Raw genomic sequence first — 23,234 nt, 5'->3', positions numbered from 1 at the left:
CAAAGTATTAAAAGTATTATATTTTGCAAAGTGTTATTTAGGTACAAAGCGTTTTTAAAGTACAAAGTGTTTTTGAAGTGCAAAGTGTTATTAAATGTTATTAAAGTATAATTAAAGGGTTATTAGTTTTAAAAAGTGTATTAAAGTAGAAAATGTTATATTTTGCATCTAGCAAAATATTATTTAGAGCAAAGAGCGTGCCTCAATCCAAATTTGAGCAATTTCTTAACGAGATAAAATCTCCCGAATTAGGAACATTGGCAAATTTTGAACCCCTATACCTTTACAAAAAACGGTCACAGTTAAAATATTGTTTTTAATTTGAGTTCAAGACAACAGTACCTTTCGATGAATATTTTAAAAATTCCGTCAAAAGTGCTAGTTAATTTTCAGGTAAAATATTATTTTTAATTTGAGTTCAAGACAACAGCGCGTTTCGATGAATATTAAAAAAATGCAGTCAAAAATTCTTGCGAAAAAAAGCCCACCCGACCTCGAAAATCGGACGGAACAATAACCTCACAAATTCTTTTATAAAAATAGAGTTAAGTTTCTCAATATCATTCAGTTGTTGCAAAAAAAATTCAAAAAGAGCCAGTCAAAGTGTCGCAAAATTTACGGAGAATAAAAAACCGAGTTTCATAAAAAAACGAGTTACATTAGAGCTCAAAAAATTAAAATGAATTTTTATAAACACGTAGGCAAAACTTAGCAACCTTCCACCCTTCCTCGTCTGTTAAAAACTTTTCAGCCCGCTCAATGTTTTCCTGCTTCAAAAAATTATGATCTTAAGCTCCAAAACTACGCTACAAGACACAGACGAACTTTTTTTCTTTAGAACAACAAAAAATAACAACTAACCTCAAGATGGCAGCGAGATTTTTCTTCTAAAATAGATTAAAATTTAACCTGGCTACCGACCTTTTGCTTTACCGACCTTTTGCCTGCGAAAGAAAAGAAGAAAACAAATGTCCCTTAAAATTAGGATTGGAATCACAGTGTTGAATGGCTGAAAAAGGAGAGCAATTCAAATCCGGTGAGTTTATTAGAAATCAAAATCAGATGGCACTCACAATCATCTAAGTAACCCTTTGAGAAAGTGGAATCAATTAGAGCTTCTGAACAATTGGTCAAATTAACAGTGCTTAAATGGTGTAAGCAAAATTATTCGATAACCTTTTCAAAAAGAACTTTTAATGAATAAATCTTGGTCTTGTATAAATGAAATATCAATTGAAGAGAAATTTTAACAATTTTCGTTCAACTTTTCTGCTGTAACCTTTTGTAAAAAATCAAATAGATTTAGTGATAAAATCAACTAGTTATGAGAAAATTAGCAATAGAAAACAATCAAATATCGTATGCCAAAGTCAATTTCAGTTGAAGAAAGGAGTTCCGATTGGAAAAAATTGTAATACGTCAATTCGCAACAAAAAAAACTCGGCGATACCAGCGAAGGTTTCGACTTTATGTTTCGACCAACACTTCGACCGAGGAAAAACTATTCGACCAAATCGACCGAAGAAAAAAGTTTTGACCGATTTCGACCCGGGTCAATATCCCAGACACATATCCAGACTTTGGCGACAAACTTTCGGCATGTGCAGACTTTCGCAACCGAATATACGCACGTCCAGACTTTTGCGACCGACTTTAAGCCTGTGCATACTTTTGCGACAGAATTTAGGCATACTGAGTTAGGACCGATGTGGTTAACTCATAGAGTAATTTCGGATAGGGTACACCGTCTGCTCGTCACGCTATCTTATTTTCGGCCGGATAGATTCGTGCAACTTCTTAGTCTAATACCGATCCTAATCTTACTCTTATACTATCTAGTCTCAGGTTGTTTAACTAGTCTCTGCTAGGCTCAATAGATCTAGGGTATACTGGTTTATTGCGGCTGCTGAAGTTCCTTTGGAGAGGCAACTAATTTCTAAGTTAAATTCAAATCTCTCTGGTGCTGAAATTACAAGTAATTTCAGCACTTACAAATAAGTGGTTTGTTAGTTAGATGGATCATGATTGGTTAATATTAAATACTTTACAGTGGTAAAATATCTAATTTATCCAATCATAAAATGTAGTTTAGATCAGGCTCCACCCATCCGGGTTTTACAGAGTTTTTTAGAATAGTCTTTCTGCAATTCAAAGGATGGATGATGGACGTTGGTATTTGGCGAACATCATATTTCTTCTGGGTTCTCTTGTTTGAGAAGTTCCAGGTTCAATCGCTGTGTCTTCTCATGACAACGACTGGGTTTTCGCAACAAACTCAAATCTGATTTCAGAATGGTTGGCTATGACAGGTTTTTCTGTTCCATGTAGAGAACTTCTTTTGGGTTGACCTTGTCTGGGAATGGCGTGGAGATTGTGCGTGGAGGGGATGCCTGGTTACTCGGATCTGTACGTATACTTGAACATTGAGGTGGTCATTGTTCTAGTTCAATGAAGTCCTTTTCTGCGAAGTCAAGTCGTACTCTAAATCCTTTGAGTTGTGATTGTGGGCGGCATATTGATTGTGGTTGGCCATTCTTTTTCGAGTGTGGTGGGGTCATTTTGTCTTTGGATGTTCGTCTTTGGTGTTGTATGCTGATCTATATACTGCAAGGTGTAATTTACATTTTATAAAATTTTTATTAGTTTGGTGTTTTAATTATGATTTTGGTTAGTTGTTTTCACAAAAGCTTTTTGTTTTAGTTCGGTTATTTTGAAGAGTTACTCACCCTTGAGTACCTCTTATTAAAAATAGGAGTGTGGTCACAAAGCGTGGATGTAGCGCGGTGGGTTAGGCCGGCTATAGAGCATGCTCAGGACGTCCTCTCTGGTGGGTTAGGCCAGGAGTGGGAGTATGATTTCGTGCGGTTTCTGTGAGAGGTCCTGTTATGTGATAATTTTTTATGTTGGGTTTATTGTGGTTTTTCTTATGTTTCGTTGGTTGTGTCCTTTTTTCAAAAATCAAATTGTTTTTGGTATGGGTTTGTCTTTCGACTTTTTTGTGTTTTATTATTTCTTTCTTAGACTTTATAATAGTCTTCAAAAGAATAAATTATCCAGTTTTAAACTGGGTTAATCCGGTTTGGGTACCGTTGGTTTCCTTTTCTTAGTCATGCTGTTATTCTATGTGTTGTGGTGTTTAGTAAGCTGCGTTGGTTAGTTTTGTTTAGTATATAATTCCTTTCCAACCGGGTTAAAGGAAAGTTTGAAACTTGTTATCGTGTGTTAGAGTTGTTGAGTGTGAAAGCTTGAAACTGAAGTTCATTATTTAAACAATTCTTCGTGGGCGAGCTGTGCGAGTTTGGATAGAATTCTTGTGCGAGTGAATGGAAATATCAAAAGGTTAGTACTGCATTTTCGTCTTATCAATTTACTACATAGAATTTCAATTTTACTGCTAGTTTTGGGGAAAAATTAAGTTACAAATTTTCATCATTATTAGAATTACTGCTTTTAGGGAAATAATTTATAAATTAATTTACTACATTGGTATGAATTTTATTTAATTTAGCTGGTGCAAAAGATTATTAGAGTTTTGAACAATTTGATGAAGTTTTCTATTTTTTATTTTTCTTTTGTGTATTTTGCAGATGATCGTGAGATGAAGACTAAAAATCTAAATGAGACATGGATAAAAAATGGTTAGTTTTTTAATTTGAATTTATTAGTTAAGAATATGTATAAATTATACTTGCCTGTTAGTCGTCGGGGAAAAAACCGTGGGGGAAGATGTCATGTATTATGTCGGAATTAGTTAGTAATTTTAATAGTATGCGAATGATGTTTTTAGTTTGAAGCAGTGGCCAAAGCAATTGAAGTGCTTTAATGGTTTTTAGTTCTTCAGTGCCAACTGCAAAATCATAAGGTGTGTTTTGGATGAGATTATATAATTTGTGATTGTATTTAGTGTTGTGGATGAATTCTAATATTGGGATTTCTATAAGTTGAATAAATTCATGTGGGATAAGGAAGGGTCTGGATTCTTCTGCGTTGAAGGTCTTCGTGATGGGACAAAAAATAAACATTTGGGTTATGGGATCATAATTGCGAAGAATACCGTGAAGGTTAGTATCTTTGATGCAATATGTGAAGTTAAGAAAAAATGGTGAAGTGTACTTAGAGTTAATAAATTGAAAACGGTGGTGTGGTTGTCTTGATGGAGTGTGTAGATCAAAGTGATTTTGTATGAAGCGATAATATGTATATGTGTGGGTTTGTTTAGTGCGTAACATAATATCGTGTGAGCAGTGCAAATCTCGTTCATGTGGTGCAAGGAATTGAAAGGTTAGTGAAAATAATTGAAATTTTTCTTTAAAACTTTCGTAAGCTTGTGTGTCGGTTAGTGCTTCAGAAATGATGTGATCGAATTTGCGATCAAATATATTGAGTGTAAATACATATGGTGTTTTGATGAAGAATTTTTCTGTGATTTGTGGGTTAGCGAAACGGTCATCATCTAAAAATTGGTCTTGGTTAGCTCGGATGATGTTATGATCGTAATATTCCAATACTTTTGCGCCCAAAACTTTGCTTTTCCAGATTTTTGCGACCACAATGATCCCTCGCGACTTTTGCGACCTAAACGGAGATGACGCGACCGGATATCGCGACCCATATTTGGTTTGTCCATGCTTTTGCGATCAAGGGTTGGCTTTTTCAGAACTTCGTAGTCAAAAAACTCAGCCGCGAACTTTGCGACCCAGGCAGAGCAAATAGCTATTTTCACAAGTTTTTTCTATGGTTTTTCTTTCTGCCGCAATAATTTCAAAATCGAAATCCAACGTTTTGTTTTGAGTACTTCTTGCTGAGTAACCTAAACACAAAATAAAACTACACTAAACTACAAAAAAAACGTCGTGGGTTCAAACTTCTTGAAATGAGTTTCTTTTGCTAAAAACGTTTTTGGATTTTGATTTATTCCATGGTTTGATTAAGTATGAGGTTGTAGTATAAATCATTAAAAAGCCCCGTTTGTGAGCGTATCATCTGTTATTGCTACTACTGGTTTGCAAGCAACGATGTGTTTTTCTTAGGGATTTACTGTGAGCGCTCATCTGCTTACAATTTATATTTATTTCTCGCAAACGTGGAAATCATTTTGTTTCTATTCAATTAAAACGCCTTTTAAAAGCCATTTGTTGCCTTTTGGCGCTTGAAAACCCAACCATTATTAAGAAGTAGGGAAGAAACGGCTGAGAACACACAAAAAACCAAGTTTTTCGGTTTTTCGTAGTTTTTTACTGTGACTTTGGCTGAAAACTTTGAAGTCTGGCAAGCTGAATTTAGCTTCAAAAAAATGTTAAAGCTGAATTCGAAAACAGTTCAACAGAAAAATTTACGGCTAGTCGAAGAAATAATCAATGAGTCAATTTTCCTAGAAGTTATTTATCTGCTCAATATAAACTAATTCTTTGAGTTTCTCCTTTTTTCACTTTTGTACAAATTTTTTTTAAATCATTTTGTAGATTTAATTTCAATTTTTCAACGGTGAATGATGTCATTGAATTGCAATAAATAGGTATGTTTTTCTTGACAATTAACTGTAACATGCAAAAATATGTTTTTTTTCGGTTAAAGACGCAGCAATGCAATATGTTCAAAAACTAAAAACGAAACCTCGACTCGGGTAACGGACGAAGGACTAAGCGCGCATATTGCACTCACTGGCGACGTTAAGCCGAAATTCCTAAGTTTAAACTTCTAACCTCGCGAGAAGCCGTTTTCCTGAACTAATTTATTATCCGCTCCTTATTATAAAAAGAAATTGATATTGAAAAGCTTTATGACAAATTGTAGCAGATAAAAAAATCATTCCGTTCATCTTTTTAAGCCGACTTTTTAATTGCGTGTAATTTTTGAGAAAATTTGAAAATTTCGGTCAGTATTTCAAGTTCTCTGAAATGTGCAAAAAAAGTCTTTCCACGTTTTTATATCTAATTTGAAACGCTCTTGCACGTCGGAGGCTATATATACTTTTTTTTTTTAAAAACAATTATTGTTTCAGTCAAATTGCACAAGATTAGCATAATTCTGGTTTCAGCTGAAACAATCCACAATAACCACCTCATTTGACATTGGGGTTGATTGTCCAAAAACCAAATTGATGGCAATGAATGGTTGAAATGGCTAAAAAGTTATTTTCAAATTATCAGTTTTTTTTTTGCGAGCGCAGAACAATTCTCGTATCATATTGCGCTTCAGTTTGTCCGAATTAGTTACAAACAACTCGGTTACTTTCCAAAACTACACAAAACGTTTTTGTGAGATCTTCATTGCAGCAATCACAACTAAATCGTTTTCAGCTCTATGTTTTTAGCATCATAAATAACAGATTATGATAGGCAGGGTACAATAAATGGTCTCTTGAAAGTTGGACTGCATATCCGTTAAACTGGCAAACCCCGAGTCTGCCTGTGCCGATAGTCTCTAGTGAAAAAACAGGAACGGCTCGTTTGCCTCCATGTTCCATGTATTATGCAACTTGATGCGTGCCATTGTGTAATTGATGTCCAGACTGAATGCGTACACACAATTCTTAACAAAATCATCAGAAGACAATAAGTTAGGATTGGAGTGAGGAAAAACCTGAACCAAATTTTTCTGCCTTCTTTCCTGAGGGCGAAAAACAATTGTGAGCGTGCTCTGGCTTCCGGTTTGCAAAAAAACTAAGTCAATCTGAAAAGTGACCTCTTTTTTCCCGCTCTTCTGGTCTTTTGCTCTTCGACTGCATCCCTTCTGAGGTAATTGAGTTTTCTGGACCTGACTCTTGATCCAACTTTGATTCTAATCTTGGCTGTGTGTCATCATGTACGGTTCCTGTGGTTACTGATGTATCCGAAATATTAATATTGTATTTAAGGCCCATCGCTGAAATGATCGAACCAGTTGTTCCAACTAAGCGAGGGAAACTGAAGGTTTTTCTCAAAATTAGGGTGCCCTAGAAGGTCCGTCCTGTCATCCGTAACACGAATTTCTGGCTGCGCCGACAAATACCGAACTCTGGGATTGATAAAACTTAAAAAATTGCAAAAATTAAACTAAATATGAAACGAATAAGTATATATAGTTTGCTGATTTACGATTAATTCAGTTCGGATTGGCAAATCATAGACAAAAGAACTATAATCCTTTTGTATAGGTATTGGAATGAGTATAGACAATGGGCTTAGCTAGGCAGTGAATGAATGCAAAATGAAAAAGGTCTGAATCTTAAGCTGATAAACAAACAGAAAAACAGAAGCAGAGGATTAGCACCGAGAGCATGTATCTAACACGACTGGTGGTTTGCCACGGCAGCACTTTGGTGACTATAACACGAATGCAGCGTGTATAACTGTAGTGATAGATGCGCACCCTGACAGCGGAATAATAGAGACATAGTTTTGGACATACTATGAGCAGGTTACTATAAAGGTGCGCACACTCGGCTGGAATAATTGTGCTCGGGGTGGGTTTTTTCTTCAGGCAAAATTCGATTTTTTAACTAGCCATTTTTGACGGAATTCTTTTATATCATTCGAAAGGTACTGTTGTCTTGAGATTTAATTTGAAAAGTAATTTACGAGTAATCATTTTTCGTAAAGTTATGGGGGTTTATAGATTGCCATTTTGACCAACATGGGACATTAACGCGCTATATATTTCGCGCTTTTAAAGCGTGAATAGAGATTTAATCCGTCTAAGAAGTCGTTCCAAATTAGTTGAAGGAAGCTTATGTGACATAATTGATTTTTTTTACTAGGAGAGAAATCTATCCTTTTATACTTTAAATGGCGTGTGGGGGGATGATTTTCACAAAAATTCTCAAATTTTAGAAGAAAAAATTTTCATTTTATTTTTTTAATGTTATTACTGCTCCATAAACCGTAAAAGGCAGTCGTAACATTCAGGGCTTTGCCCTGATACGAGATGTCTTGTACTGTTTTTGTAAATTGAATGTCAATTTCAATTTCTATCACTTCTATCTTGCTGCTTCTTTCTTCACTCTTAAGTTCCACTACTTTTCCATGTTTTATGATTTAATAATTTATTTTTTTCGCATTTCTCATGAGCATACTTGTTGAGTCTGAATATTCTTGTTGACTATACATGAAATGATTAGAAAATGAGTGAGTTTATGTCAAGACTGTCTAAAACTTGTGTTAAAACATGATATTTTTTTGTATGATTGAGTACTATCATTGTTAGGTTCAGATTCCCACCACAAGTTCTGCGTACAAACCATCTTTTCTTCCTAGCAATTGCCTCATCACAGCTCATGAATTCCTGGATAAAAACTCGTAAAGTCCAAACAAAAATATAGATGGCATGCCAATGACCATAGTCAGTCAATTTTAAAATACCCAAGACGTCGTGATTTGTTTTCTTTCCGATAACTGGAGAGATGATTTTTTTGGTCTAATTTTTTTTGTTCTACTCGATCTAATTTTTTCTCGTGAAATATAACATCGAATAGTTCATTATTTAATATTATTATAATTTTCAATAGATTCGAAACAATTACAAATTTGTGTGTAAAATTAAATTAGGCTGTCCTTGACATACAAGATGACAGGTATCCTCTAATTCTACTGTTAATAGAGTTTGTTAAATTTGAAGACGATTCGGAGCAATTCGAACTTTGACCTTTCTTATTTAGGCTTGGAATATACACAGAGAGAGATTGGCGGCGCTTCCTTCGGTAACTCGAATTGTGTTGGGCGAATTGAGAGAAATATCTGCTTTGGCGTCTGGTGAATGAGCCCCAATTGTGATTGAAGGGCTGATTAAACAGACTCTGCACCCTTGAGAAGTTCTGGTTGCCATGGTGATGGAGTCCTCCGCCAGGCGAGTTCTCGCAGGCGTCTACCATCATCATGATCTCTCGGAACACTCCGAACACGCGACAGTTGTACTTGGCTGAACACTCCATGTATTCACAGTGCCAGTGTTTTTTCACCTACAAAAGCTCAAACTTAAACTTGAAATGCTTTTCAATTTCTTATTAATTGTTTTTTGAATACAGCAGTTTAATTAAAATCATAAACAATTTCAAAACAAGCACAAAAAATTTGGGCTATACAAGAAGAGCTCCAAGTTTTCAGTATCATGAAAACTTTGCAATAAACTGGAATAATCAAAATTTAGTTCGCCTTTTGTCGATTAGTCAAGGATTTCTCTTATCCGAAACTGAAAATTATCATATAATCGTACAAAATACCGGTAATATTTTCAAAAGCAATTAACAAGTGTCATTATCTAAAAACTTTGCACCAGTCCTAGGGCCCACTGGTTGCTGTGTTTTTCTATTTCTACCCTGTTATTTGCTGTTATGCTTATGGTTCGCTCAATTTTAGTTGAGGTATCGTCTTTCCCCTCTGAGGTTTGAACTCTTCTTTGAACTCTAGAAACTTATCAAGGGGCGGGTGGAGTTTTAAAACTTTTTGGACAATTATGTCAATTTTTTTTCAGTTAAAAATGGTTTTCCAAGCTATTCAAAAACATCATAAAACCGTTTTGCCATCTTTTTTGCGTAGGATAATTTCGAAAAGAAACGTCAAAATTACGCTAGAGGTTGTTTTTTGGAAGATTTTGACCTCGCCTCAAATTTAGTGCAAATTAAGCCCCGATGTCTTTTTGACGAAATTGGGGCAAAGTTATTTTGAGTTTTCAACCAATTATGTAAACTTAAAATCAATTTGGGGACTTCGTACGCTCAGCCCTTAATTTGATTGGTAACCTTCTTAAATTGTCTCTAATAAGAATTTTTTGCGGTAAAATTTAATTGTTTTAGGAAGTTTCAATTAACGTTTTTAATTAGCTTTTTTTAAAGTTAACCGAAATAATCAAAGTTCAAATCATTATAGTATTTGGCGCTCATTTTGATCAGATAGTAAGTTGCTCTGCTTGCCAAATCTCGAACTGCTTGCCAAATCTCGAAAACACTTCGATTGTGTCTCAGTGCAACTTTCTATCAGGGTTTTTTTTCCAGAGTTTTCAAACTAATCTCTAATAGATTTTTTTAAACAGTATTCAATTGATGATGTTATCAGGGGCAAATTTATGGGGAGGACGCCCTGTTGCTCAGGAACTCGTCCCCCTGGCCACCAAAAGGGTCCCCATTTTCGAACTACTCTATGATGTCCATTTTTGGCTCGCAATCCTTATCTTTCTAAAGGCGCCTTCGGCTCCAATATATATTATTTTTGAGTGGGGCACGCGCGTCACAAAACAAGGTTTTTTGGCCTGTTTTTTTTCAAAAGTTACCTGCGGCGCAAAATTATCTGCGGCGTCAAAAGAGCGTCTTTATACTAGTTTGAGAGTGCTCGGATAGTAAAGGTGGTCGACAAAAAAAATCGAAAAAACTTTCAAGATCAGCCTCCCCATCCTCGATAAAACCCTAGATCCGCTTACATTGCAGAAATGGACAAAATGAATATCGACAGTATGGGAGTATATCTCACAAACACGACATTTGGTGCAGACATAAGTTTTCAACCGGATGTGAATGTAATCACAGTTGCCGGCAACATGGTCTTGTCGGCTCTGTGCATAGCAACTCAGCTGGTCATCATCTGTGTCTCTGTCGGACTGGAGGGAGACTTTTCGGCTAGGACTTTCATCGGCTTCCAGGCCTGCTGTGAGATTCTGAAGCGACTCGCGAGTGTCCATTTTGCCTCTTGTCTTATTCATAGTTAGTTCAAATTATAAATTTTATCCCTCCCCCTCCAACCCACCCCCCCTCAAATTCAACTCCGCCCAACCCAATCCCAACCCTGAAAAACCCAAAAATTTGACTTTTTATATAAACTGCAAACGAAAATCAACCTCAGTGAATGGTACAATCTTCGCATCTACCGGGAAATCTTCTCCCGCATGGTACTTACTGTACAATTTCCACCTCTAAATGACAATTCCATTCAATGAAGGACATTAATTTCACTACATGTGATTGGATATTGGTAATTTTATGCGTTTAATTTCCTGAATAATGAGAAATTTCTGCTTTCTGATTGGTTGGATAAGGTAAAGGAAGATTTTTACCCAGCGAGGGGGAAGAAGGTTTTCAATAGATTCCAATATTCTTTGAAATGTTTTTTTTTGTAGAACATCGGATCTGTTCCTTCACCCGGAGTATCATCCAGTGCAAGTTCATGCTCTATCTGCCCGCACTTCTGTTCGTCATCCCAGACTGGATGAATCTTCTGGTATCTCTCGACCGCATCATTGCAGTCAGTCGACTCACTGCGTTCTGGTACAAACAAAACTGCACGCGGAACGCCGCCTGGATTCCGATTGCTCTGATGACGTCACTTGTGTCGGTGGTGATGTTTCCGAGACTCATGTTCGGCACCATTTCCGAGGACGGGTCCATGTGTCGTGTGGACAATGGGGGAGTTTTGTTGATGGCTGCTACTGAGACCATGTATGTGGGTCTGGCGGCGTCCATCCACGTGGCCATCTGTAACGTCGTCCTCATTGCTCTGATGAAGATGAGACAAAGGCAGTCGCAGAATGAGAAAGCGGTGCGTCTTTCGTTCATTATAAGTTTCAAAAATTGCAGCAAAAAAACTGATTGTTCCGACCATTGAAAAGGTTCCGATCATATCACAGCGCTTACAGTCGTGATTCGAACCACATTAAAAATCTTCAATTTTTTTCCCCAGTGTTGAGAAAAACCGGTTTGAAATTTTGGATTTTTCATCTTATTTCGAGCAAATAAAGCGAGCGAGCAGTTTTATTTTAGTTGATTCATTGCTTAAAAACTTACAATAGCTTAATTTGAAACGTAAAAACCTAGCTTTACCTGGGTTACATTAGTTTACTTTGAGTATTTAGCGTGAATTGGAATCATGTTTTTCAAAACTTTGAAAAACTTCAAAAAATTGAAAAATTTTCGAAATATTTTTTAAAATTTTTTTTTGTTTTTCTAGTAATTTTTCTAGAAACATTGTTTTTCATTTTGCTTACAAACGTATGGCTGTCGAACATACTTAATCCCCATTTATTTGTTCATCTCTTTTTATCACCCCACGCCAAAAAAAACGACAATAATTTGAAAAAAATTTGGTTGTATTTATTTAAGATTTTGATCGGATCATTCTGTGCTACTTGCATAATAATCGGTCTTTTTGTTTTCCACGCAAAATCAGGTACTACAAATAATCATCTGACTTGATTTTTTCGTCTTATTTTGAGCAAATAAAGCTAGCGAGCGGGCTTACAACAGCTGAATTATGCCTAATTAAAGACCTTAAAAATTATTTTTAAGCAAATAAACAAGTCTTTAGAGTTTTTCAGCTTGAATTTGGGCACCAAAAACTTCAAAAAAATTCAGAATTTTTCTACAAAAAATTGAGATAATTTGTTTTTTGGAAATTTCTTTAGTTATCTTAAACATTTCCCTTCAAAAAGTTTTGTCCAATTTTCTTGTTTTACTATAACTGTCTAATATGCCTAATTCATATTTTCATGTCAGATCCTTTTACCACACCAAGCAGAAACAAAACTACACTAATTTGGAAAAAAAATTCTGAACCGTAGATTTTAGAAGACTATGGTCGGAACATGTTGCGCTACTTGCACAGTAACCGGCTATCCTTGTTTGAATATTCATTACGAGGCCAATATGTGCATTCTGTGCGCATTTTAAGTGGATTCCGCAACAGGCCAAATTCAGATTCGTCGCGGAATCGGCAACATTGCTACTTCTCTATGATCTTCTTCGCTGTTTTAGATTCCACAAACAAAAACCTAAAAAATTGTTCCACTCAAAATCATTGCAAAAATAGGCAAAATTGCGGAAGCCGCAACCGTATTTGCAGAGTCCAGAGCAGTTTGTGGAATCCACAAACAAATAATAAGACTTGTGTATAGTTGAATTGAGCTGTAAGCGGAATCCGCACTCAAATTTGTGTATATGTATATCTATATAATAGAGTTTAAGTTTATATCTTTTAATTACTAGGTGGTCACCAAAAAATTCAATCTCATTGACTAAATTACTCTGTTGATCAGTTACCTGTTGAATTGCCTAACGTTTGATCTCAATTTCTGTCAAACACCAAGCTTCAGAATTTGGGATTGATGGAATACCAAATACCGACCAATATTTATGATCGATGAAATCTCAAATATTAACCTAATTCGACGATATGCTGTGCATTGTGTTTCTAGACCCAATGACTCCAAATAATGAATTTATTCCATATTTATTCCATACTATTCCAGTATTTGGGATTCCATCAACCCCAAATACTGACCATCATTTGAGATCGATTGAATCCCAAATACTGACATAAATCGGGGCTATGCTGTGCGTTTTTCTAAACACTCTCGACCCAATGACTACAAATAATGAAATTATTCGATGTTGTTTTTCCAAATCTATGATTCCAAAAAGGTTTGCTGAGATATGTATCCCAAATATTAAAAGATGACATCCACCGATTTAGTTAATCAATGTTATAAGATTCGTTCGTGGATTCCGCTGACATTGGTCTTGTCTTGTTTTTAATTTCCTCGTCGCTAAAGATAAGAATTCCAGCTCTAGCTACTGTTTGTTGTTTGTTCATATGCAAGTTCAATCATATACAAAATTCGGAATCCACTTACAGTTTGCGGATTCCAATAACATTTGCGGATTCAACTTATATTTTGCGGAAGCCACTTACAGTTGCGGAATCCAGAACAACTAGTTAAATTCGCTTGTTGCTGAGTCCAACAATTGTGCCGACAAATCTTACGTTACAGTTATTTGTACGCGGAATCCACGGAAATTTTCTAAGTGGAATTCACTTACATTTTGGAACATGTTTAAAGGTTAGTTTCTGGTATCCAGGAACATACAAACACAAAATTGTGCGCCTATCGAGTGCACAGTTTGGCCTCGTAATGTTGTATTTTTTTCCGATCCCAGTAAACGAAAAGGAAACTTTAGATTTGAGTTTTTGCCGAGCAAAATCAGGTACCACAAAGACACGGCGCATGAGGCCAAGTGATAAATCATGCTAAAAGCTCTCAATACGGTGTCAAGAATAATTGGTCTGAGTTTTGTTTTTCAGAAAAAGTTAGAATAAGCAGTCGCGGTATTTCAATTAAACTCACTAAAAGTATTTAGCCTGAAGCTTTTTCAAATTAATTCAGAAAATTATCTTTGAACAGGTTTTCAAAAAAAATAACCATTTGTTCCTTCTATTTGTTTTTGATTTTTTTTGTGGTAGGTAGGGCATAGGTTCTATTAAGCCCCTGTACCTGTCTCAGCTAAATAAAAACAAGTTTAGAAATAAATTAGTAAAAAAAAGAATATTTTGTTTATCCTTCGAGGTGCTTAATTCCAAAATATCTTATTAAAGCGTCAAAAGAGAAAAGAGTTATAAAGTTTTCCCAAATGATCTGAGCTCTGAACTTTGCAGTGTAAGTGTTCGTTTGAGGTTTTGCTCAATGTTTTGGGTCTTCGTTTTGTAACTTATGTTCAATGAATGTTTTCCTGGGCTAATTCTGCTCTACTGTATTCTGTTTGTTTCTTCAGGTAACGGCTGCGTTGAAGATCAACTGCGTCATTTTCTCTGTCACTTCTGGTCTACACTACGGACTCATCATTGCATCTACCCAGGTAGCTATAGCTTCACTTATACACACACAAGCACACACCCACATACTCTCGCAAAAATATATTAATTATTGCAATTATGGCAATGAAAAACCCGGGTTGTGAAGAATGCTTGTGATCAGGGGCGGATCTAGGATTTTCTCGAGGGGGGGGGGGCGGATTTTAAAAAAACTTCGAAAATTTTGACGACCTTTTTTTTTTTTTTAGGTCGACCAAATTGACTTTTCGAGCTCTCCCAAAGCACTGTTTTGCCCCTATTTCGGCTAAATTTTGTGCGACGCAGGCAAATTTTTGAAAAAACAGTCAAAAAAGCCGTTTTTGGGCACTTTTTGAAAAATTTTGACAAAAAATTGCGTTTTTTTTTGGCGCGCGCTCCCCCTCAAAGTTAGTATATAATGGCGCCAAAGGCGCCTTTAGAAAAGTTTTAGGGTCGGTCGGCCAAAAATGGATTTCTGAAAAAGTGTCAAAGGGGGGAGCCTTTGGGTCGGCAGGGGGTCGAATCCCTGAGGGGGGAGGGGGCGTCTGCCTACCCCGCCCCCCCCCCCCCCCAAATCCGCCCCTGCTTGTGATGCAATTCAATATCATAGAAAATTTTTGTCATACTTTGTAATTGAAAGCTGTACAAAAATATCAAAACAATCTTTTTTATTTACTGCGGAATTGTATGATATGCATTTTTTTTCTTTCAATGGATTTTGAGCATGTTTCCGTAAAAAAAACTATAAAATTTATTTAACTTTACTTCATATTTTTGTGTTTCGTCCAAAAACACAATAATCACAAATTTTTTCGAACAATCAAAACTATAGTCAATTGGCAAGAATCTCACAGGCAAATCTTTTTTGAATAATCGCCAAAAAGTTATAACATTGAGTTCCACGTATCGTTATAATAAATACAATGGATCTTGTTAACTATTTCCCCTCCCCCATATGGTACCTTGTAACGAATCCCCCCCTACGAATTTGATACCTTGTTAACATTTTACCCCTTATTGCAATAGGGGGGCGGGGGATAGTTAACATGATCCAATACAATTGTAGATGTCTAAAAAATGTCTTGTTCGAAAACGTTGTTTTTGCAAAATGTGGGCTGTTTTATAGACAGATTCAAGTTTATCATTACATATCAAAACAAGAAACAACAATGACTTCACACAGAGCACAAACATGTTGAATTTTGACTGATAAAAACTGTGCCTGGACTCGATTATAGACACGATTTATAATTTTGCATATTCAGTTTTCTTTTTTATTCGAAATATTGGTTAGCGCATATAAGTGATTTCGCAGCTACAGATAAGAACAAAAACATTTTGTTTTTCTTTTTGTAATAAAAAAAAGACTAGCGAACAATTTATTATTTTAACAATCATAACAAAAATGCGCTCAATCAGCGAAGAGTTCAATTAGGTTCATATGAATTTTAAGTGAGTTATGAAAAGCTAATTTTTTTTCATCTAAAATGTTCAACCTAAAATTTTCTTATGGGCAAGTTATATAACTACTTCATCATTGAAAAATCAAAATCATTATTGATGACTACATAGCTTCAAGGTTGTGGAATAGACAAGTTTATTATTTGGAAGTTTGTATGGGGCCCGACCCGTGAAAGCAAAACAATTTGTTGCATGAAAAAATTACATGTTTATATTCAAACGAAATAAAATCACTTTGCTAAAAATGAATCTAGGGCTAAAAATATAAAGTAAAAGCTGTAATCTTAATTAAGCGGAAACAAAACCTAAAAAATAAAGCAAAAAGTTAGTTCAGAGATATCAAGTGTCAGTTTTTAGCTTGCGTTTGTTCTAAAACTACAAGTTTTTTTTTTGCAGGATCAACCTATCAACCAGATTAGCTAAGCAAAAGTGCTGGTGTATCAGGGCAAAGCCCTGAAATTTTAAATTGCTCTTTCACTGGTCTCGGATAATTTGATTAAAGACAAATGTTGCTCTTTCAAAATCATTTAATTTGTGTTTGAAACTGAGTCGTATGAGAAAATTATATGACCAATTAGCTTGCCTCACTTCGATTTGAACCGATTTTCAGTGCAATCTAATGCGCATGAAAAATCTACACTTTCAGCATCTTAGATTCAAAATTCAAAGCGCGTTTAAGAGTCCAGGACATTAATCCAGGACATGGTCAAATCGGAACTTTTCAAACCCTTAGATACTACTAAAAATAAAATCTGATTTTTCCCCGTTTTGACCTTGATGAGTCACTGGCAAAAATAAACCAAAAGCATATAAATTCGGATACCTCCCCCAAGAGTTGGAACAATATTTCGTCAGGTACGCAATAAAAATGTTGTAAGATTTCAGAAATTTCCTTTTCCTTGTAAACTTAAACGACAATTTATTCCAATTTTCGAAGAAAGTGCTAGAATGTTTGCGCTTGGGATGCTTTTCTCCAGACTGTTTTGCTTCAGACTTTTTACCGAGAATTTTTTTGGAGCAGTTTTGTTATACAATCCGAAAAACATTGATAGTTTTAGCTCAAAATTAAACTTACATTTCACTTTTGATTATTTTAGCCAAATTTTTTGAGTTTGAATGGGAGACTGCTATGACAACTTCGAGATAATTGTGATGCGCTATTTACCAAATTGTTATTAATGTGTATCGTAAACAGCAAATTAAGCCGGTTCAAAAACTATCCCACATTGAATTTTGACCGAATACAGGGGCTGTTACAACTGTTTCATCGTTAGCTTGCCTTAATGCTGATTTTATCGCTTCTCAAACCAAAACAAGTCCAAATTATTACGTTAAAATGTAAAAAAAAAACATTTCGGAACTCACTGAATTTTTTGACCTGAATCTATAGACGCTCTGAATCAATCCAGAGACAAGTGTTTAAACCTGTTTAAAATTTTGTCAGAACGACCAAAGAAAACGAAAGAACAAAAAAAGACCAAAGAGCGTCCTTGTTTGCTAAATCCACTTAAAATTTTACAAATTTATTCAGTTTGGCCTCAATTAGCTTGCTTCAAGTTTGCTTCACCTTGATTTCGGCAAAAAAGTGCATGAAATATGAAATTATGACATTCAGGCAGTTTTTTTTTATTACACCCCATTCCTCACCGCCTCAAAGTTCAATCACCTCTCTCATGCTAGTAAAGATTGAGTGAGTAAAGATTGAGCAAAGATTGAGTAAAGATTGAGCAGTTAATGTGGTAACTGGTGAAAAAAAGATATAACAATTGTTGTTCTTTCTTTATAAAAACTCGATTCGATTGGGTTAAGAAAAAACTAGACATAGAGTATGATGACAAACTGATCAGCTTAAAAAATTGTTCAAATTGGCCAAAATGGCAATCTTTAAACCCCAATAACTGTACAAAAAAGAATCACAGGTGAAATATCTTTTCAAATTTAAGCTCAGGACAACAATAGCTTTTGAATGATATGAAATTCCGTCGAAAATGGCTAGTTTAAAAGTCGAATTTAGTCGGGAAAAAACCACCCCGCGCACTAATATTCCGTTACTTTTGATACAAAAATCGGAACAATATTAATCTTAATAATAATAAAAATTATCATAATAAAAACAATAAATAAAAATTACAATAATCAAAACAATCATACAAAAATCATAAATATCACTAGCATAATCCTAATCATAACACAATAATTAAAAGAATCAAATTTAAGCGGAACCATGCTAAATTAGGCGGCTTTCTCATTCGGAAAAAGCCAAATTAGGCGGAAAAAAGACGGAGTACTTGAGAACTTTTGTTATCAAAAAAATTCAAACAAATTTGATTTTGTACTGCAAGAACATGAGTTTGACTACAGTTTCGTCTAAAATATTTTTTTTATCGGTCTGAGTATTTGATTGTATGTTTCCTTCAATATGCTCAAATGAAGCATGCGCAGCCATATTGAACATTGAAATAAGACAAAATGGCCAAGCACTGGTGTTTTTCTCAGAAAAACGTTTCACGCGCTTAGCGGCATACGTCTATTTATTAGAAAAAAAGCGCCAATACGCTTTGAGCATCTACATAGCAAAAAACGGGAAACAACTTAAACAAGCGGAAAAAAGCGCCGCCTAAACTTGTTGTTCCTATTAATAATCATCATAGAAAACTGTTTCCAGCATAGGTCCACACATCATTTTTAAAAAGAACGCAATCTGAGAAATTTTCAGTAGAAAAAGTATGCCTGTTTTCAGAAGTCTCTGCAAACGCACTCCCAATAGACGAAAAAGTTGATTATTATGGGTTTTATTTCATGCAAAAAACTCAAAGCAAATGAAACTAATCGATTATGAACGGTTAAAAATGGATTCAATTGATTTGACAAATTCTGATCTTTTAACCCATTTTTAATCATTTTTTTTCTTCAATTTGATAAATACTGACAGAAAAATCAAACTTGATTGAATTTTATTCAAAGAATTTGAATGCGGGATTTTTTTCAAATGGTATCTCTAGCATTCCTGTAAGAGGAAGGCTACCAGTATTTATCTATTTTCTCTCAAGGTTTAACTTTGCAAATTTTCCGGTATTTTTCTGCAAGTTCTCTATTCTTCTGTTAGTGAACCAAATGATACTTAAATTAACAAGACTGCTCGTATCAGGGAAAAGCCCTGAATGTTTCGACTGCCTTTTAAGGTTTATGGAGCAGTAGTAACCTATAAAATTAAATGTAATAAAATAAAATGAAAAAAAAACTTCCTGAAAATTTGAAATTTTTTAAAATGAAATCATCACCCCTCACGCCATATACAGTCCAAAAGAAAAGATTTTGCTCAATATAACAAATCAATTATGGCAAATGAGCTTTTTTCAATCAATTTGGAACGATTTCTAAGACGGATTAAATCTCCGCTTACTCGTTAATAGCGCAGTATATCGCACGTTAATTGTCCCAAATTGGCCAAAATGGCAATTTTTAAACCCCCATAACCTAACAAAAAATGATCACAGGTGAAATATTTTTCAAATTAAAACTCAGGACAACAATACTTTTTGAATGATAAAATTTTTTTTGTCAAAAATGGCTAGTTAAAAAGTCGAAACTTGTCTGAAGAAAAAAAACCCACCCTGAGCACAAATATTCTGTTACTTTTGTATCAAAACTGGGAACAACAAATTATATGAGTTATCGAAACACAGTTTTTCACATGCAAGTGTATTGTATATGTCGTCTCTTCTTTCGCTCGCGTCCACCATCGAGTTCCAAAAGAAAAGCAACTGCACTGCGTTTAAAATATGCTGGACAAGTAAAAACATCACTGGACAAGTCATGCTAATATTGTTTAGAAAGGGCGCAATTTTAGGAGAATCTTCTACCAGATGTTTAACTAGTTCAATACAAAATGTACAGAAAATAGTGAAGGGGCCCAACTACAAACCGCGGTTCCACAAAAACTTTTCGTAGTTTAAGCGGTTGAACAACAGCCTGAATGACGTTTTTCTTTCAAGGCGGTTAACCATGAACCTGTTTGGATAGCCAAAATCGAAAATACTAGTTTGAAAATTAAAAGCTTTCGTCGGACTGCTAAAGAATAATTTAGTTGAAATAACCTGAAATAGGTATTGATAAAACCCAGTGTAGCTAATCATTCCGTTTTTATTCTTTAATACTTTTCCTTAGAAAATCAGCGACTCATCCCACATTTTCATTTTATAGCAAACGGCAACTTGTTTAACAAAAAGCGTTTTTGCTTCAATGGTGTTTTCCATCTTTGCTTTTGTTATACAAATCTTTGAATTGGATTGCATTTCAGATGTGAAGCAGTTTTGCTGTTGCGACGCGGCACCTGAAATTGGGCCATAATTTCCCCCGTAACAACTCTCTAGCTGAAGAAGTTGAAAAAAGCACTTCATATTTTTTCCATTTGCAGATAGAATTTTGTTGCCAAATTTTTGGAAATCTTTTTCAAAATTTATTTTTCCCAAATGAAGAAAGTCTCCGACGTCCAGAAAAATTTGGGCACGGGGAGAGTTTTACTTTTTGAAGCCTAAGCGAAACAGTTCATTGTTTAATTGCATACAGTTTTGTAATGTCAATCCTTGATTTATGCATTTTGCTAAGATGTAGCATAGCGGCAATTGAATCAATTTCTTTATCTTAATTCAAGAAACTTATTTTCACAAATGCTTATTAAAATATGATATTTGCCGTTTTTTGGGGTCAAAGGTGTCTCAGTTAGGGTCAGAAAAGTCACATTTGAAAAACAACGCAGTAATTTTTCTGTTCGTTGATTTTCTAAAGATTTTTCTTCAGGCATAGTTCTCGCAGGTATTCTCGCCATTTCTCTTTAACGATCTCGTATTTTTTCCGGCTTACAGCGCTTTTGCTGTTCGATTGCTATTGCTACTTTTCAAAGTACCAAATAAGAGCGGGCAAATTTAGCCGCCTCGTTTCAATTCTAGAGCTAAAAAGACACAAAATTGTACAAAAACACGAAATTGATAGACCGCTACTTTGCTTTTTACATGTGTTTCCAGGACGAGATGTTGGTATGAATACTGTTAGTTGTACGGTGTTTTTTTTTCGTTTGCCATTTCATCATTTAATAATTAACATTCGATATAATTGATAGTTTGTTGTTGGATTTAAACTGAATTGCTAGCGTCTTTATAGATTCTGTCTAACTACCCAGAGGAAGGCCGTATGAATGTAGTAGCTCTGGCTTTGTCCCAGATGATAGGGGCTCTGGGCGTGGCAGTTACTGCCCCTGTCTACCTGTCAATCAAAACCATGCGACATGCTTTTCTGAGAACTGTGCGCATGCAAAGAGGAGTGTCTGACATAAAGCATCACGAGACGAATTAGACCTGAGACCCTATTCGGGGAAAAGAAGAAACGAATCAGCCCCAAAAAATATAACCTATCAATGTTTACTGCTCTCCCCATTTTTTCCCGGAATTATATGTGAACTTAAGTTTTATTCCGAACATTAGTACAACGAAGGCTGTTGAGCACGAATGAAATCTAAAAAAACGTACTAAAACTGAGGGAGGAGCACGCGCCCAAGAAACGTATTTTTTTTCGGTGAAAACCTTTCAAGATACATAATAAATATTGCCTCAAAATAGGTCAAAACTTGGTCAAATTGGCCAGAAAAAATTGGTCAGTGAAATAAAAATCGATTTTATTGTTACTAAAATCCGTATGAAAAGGAAACAAAAAATGTTGATAAATAGACTTGAATTGACTGAAATCGACTTTTAAGTTACAATTTTGTATTGAACCATATCGATTTCAAATCGATGCAAATCAATTTTCTAGGTCATCGCTAAGTTATCTGTATTAAAACGATTGCAAACTATTTTTTGTCAGTACGCGACAGGATTTCTCCCTAACGACGCTATCTTTACTGTCTGGGTTTTACAAACTAATTTTATTTTCGAAAAAAAAAGCAGATAGCAAAGGAAAAATTAGATTGATTTGATTTTTAAACGCTTAACTTTTTGTAATGTTTTAAAGCGGAGTCCTTTAGTAACATCACCAGTAGCAGTAGTCGACTTTTTACCATGACATTGATTGTATAAATGGAAAAAACAAACACGATATCATAATTTTAGGCAAAAATTGAACGAACAAAGTTGTTTTAGTTTTAAATTTCGTTTAGAACCAGTTAACCGGTTTTTTATATTTTTCTTCATTTTGTTCATTTTATTTTTACTGCTTCTACCAACATGTGCCTGGAGTCTAAATAACTCTTTTAGAACATGAAGGTGATTTTTGAACATAGGACACCCAACTTAGGCGTTCAAGATAGGGTTCTGCTAATAAAATTAAACTGAAACCCAAAATCAAGAATGTTTTACAATTATCCAAAGAAAACTCCAATTTAATGCTTGCTCCAGCACAAGCTTTTTGTCCAGAGCTCAAGTGTGACCACCTCTGATCACTCACCTGTGATTTGGTTTCGTAAAATTATGGTGGTTTGAAAGAAGCCAACTGGGCCAATTTGAGATTAATAACGCGCGATATATTGCGTTCTCATAACACGGGTATTCGGAGAATGAAATTGTGCAAAATTGATTTACAGCAGGTCACGTAGTTTTGTGATTAGGTTAGGAGATGCTAAAATCAAAACTTTGTGCGTAACATAGAGCAAGGGAAGACAAAAGATATATGTTTTTTTTTCTTTTTATATTAATTTTGAAACCAAAAACTTTTTAATTGGTCTGAAAATTGAGTGCTTTGCCTTGATATACAAGCGGGCTTGTTTCAAATACGTGGGAGTTCAGTGTGAGTAGAAGTAGTCGCTGTTCAAAGACTTGGAATTTTGAGTCAGTTTCAAAGTATAAACAAACAAAACAAGACTGATCGTACCGGGCTGAAACTTGAAGGCTCCGACTGCCGTTTAAAAACAATGAAATAGTTTTTGTTTTCTCAAAATGTTGCTCTTATGCGAGAAAACTTTTGTTTTTTGCTATTTCTTATAACACCAAATTTCACAAAGGAATTCAGAAAAATGTTGGCGTTTTTGTTCAATTCGTGCATATGATTCAATTTCATAGTATAAAAACATTGTTTGTTCTTTTTTAGGCTATTTTAAACTATTCAAGCTTTGAAACTTGGAGAAATTTCAAGTTATTTTATAGACTGAATCGATTCGTGAAAAGTTAAGTTTTTCTATGCAAACCATTCAATTCAGGACAAATTAGGATATTTCAAGTT

General features: G+C 35.0%; 2 protein-coding genes across 7 annotated transcripts in view; one reads left to right on the top strand and one right to left on the bottom strand.

Moving 5' to 3' along the window:
- LOC134848436 (E3 ubiquitin-protein ligase MIB2-like) overlaps window positions 1-23,234 on the top strand; it is a 445,218-nt gene that overhangs the window by 301,162 nt on the left and 120,822 nt on the right. The gene's annotated exons all lie outside the window — the stretch shown is intronic.
- The window catches only part of LOC134848369 (ras-like protein family member 10B), a 98,595-nt gene continuing 83,791 nt past the window's right edge, over window positions 8,431-23,234 (bottom strand). For all 6 annotated transcript variants that reach the window (XM_063865791.1, XM_063865783.1, XM_063865824.1 and 3 more), the window contains one exon: window positions 8,431-8,935. In XM_063865791.1, coding sequence (XP_063721861.1) covers window positions 8,522-8,935 — 414 coding nt within the window. In that variant the 3' untranslated portion in view covers window positions 8,431-8,521. The remainder of the gene's footprint in view (window positions 8,936-23,234) is intronic.

The sequence above is a fragment of the Symsagittifera roscoffensis genome, chromosome 1, assembly GCF_963678635.1.
Source record: "Symsagittifera roscoffensis chromosome 1, txSymRosc1.1, whole genome shotgun sequence".
NCBI classification, from domain to species: Eukaryota; Metazoa; Xenacoelomorpha; order Acoela; family Convolutidae; genus Symsagittifera; species Symsagittifera roscoffensis.
The sequence above is the reverse complement of the archived record's forward strand: the minus strand, read 5'-3'. Positions and strand labels throughout refer to the sequence as shown.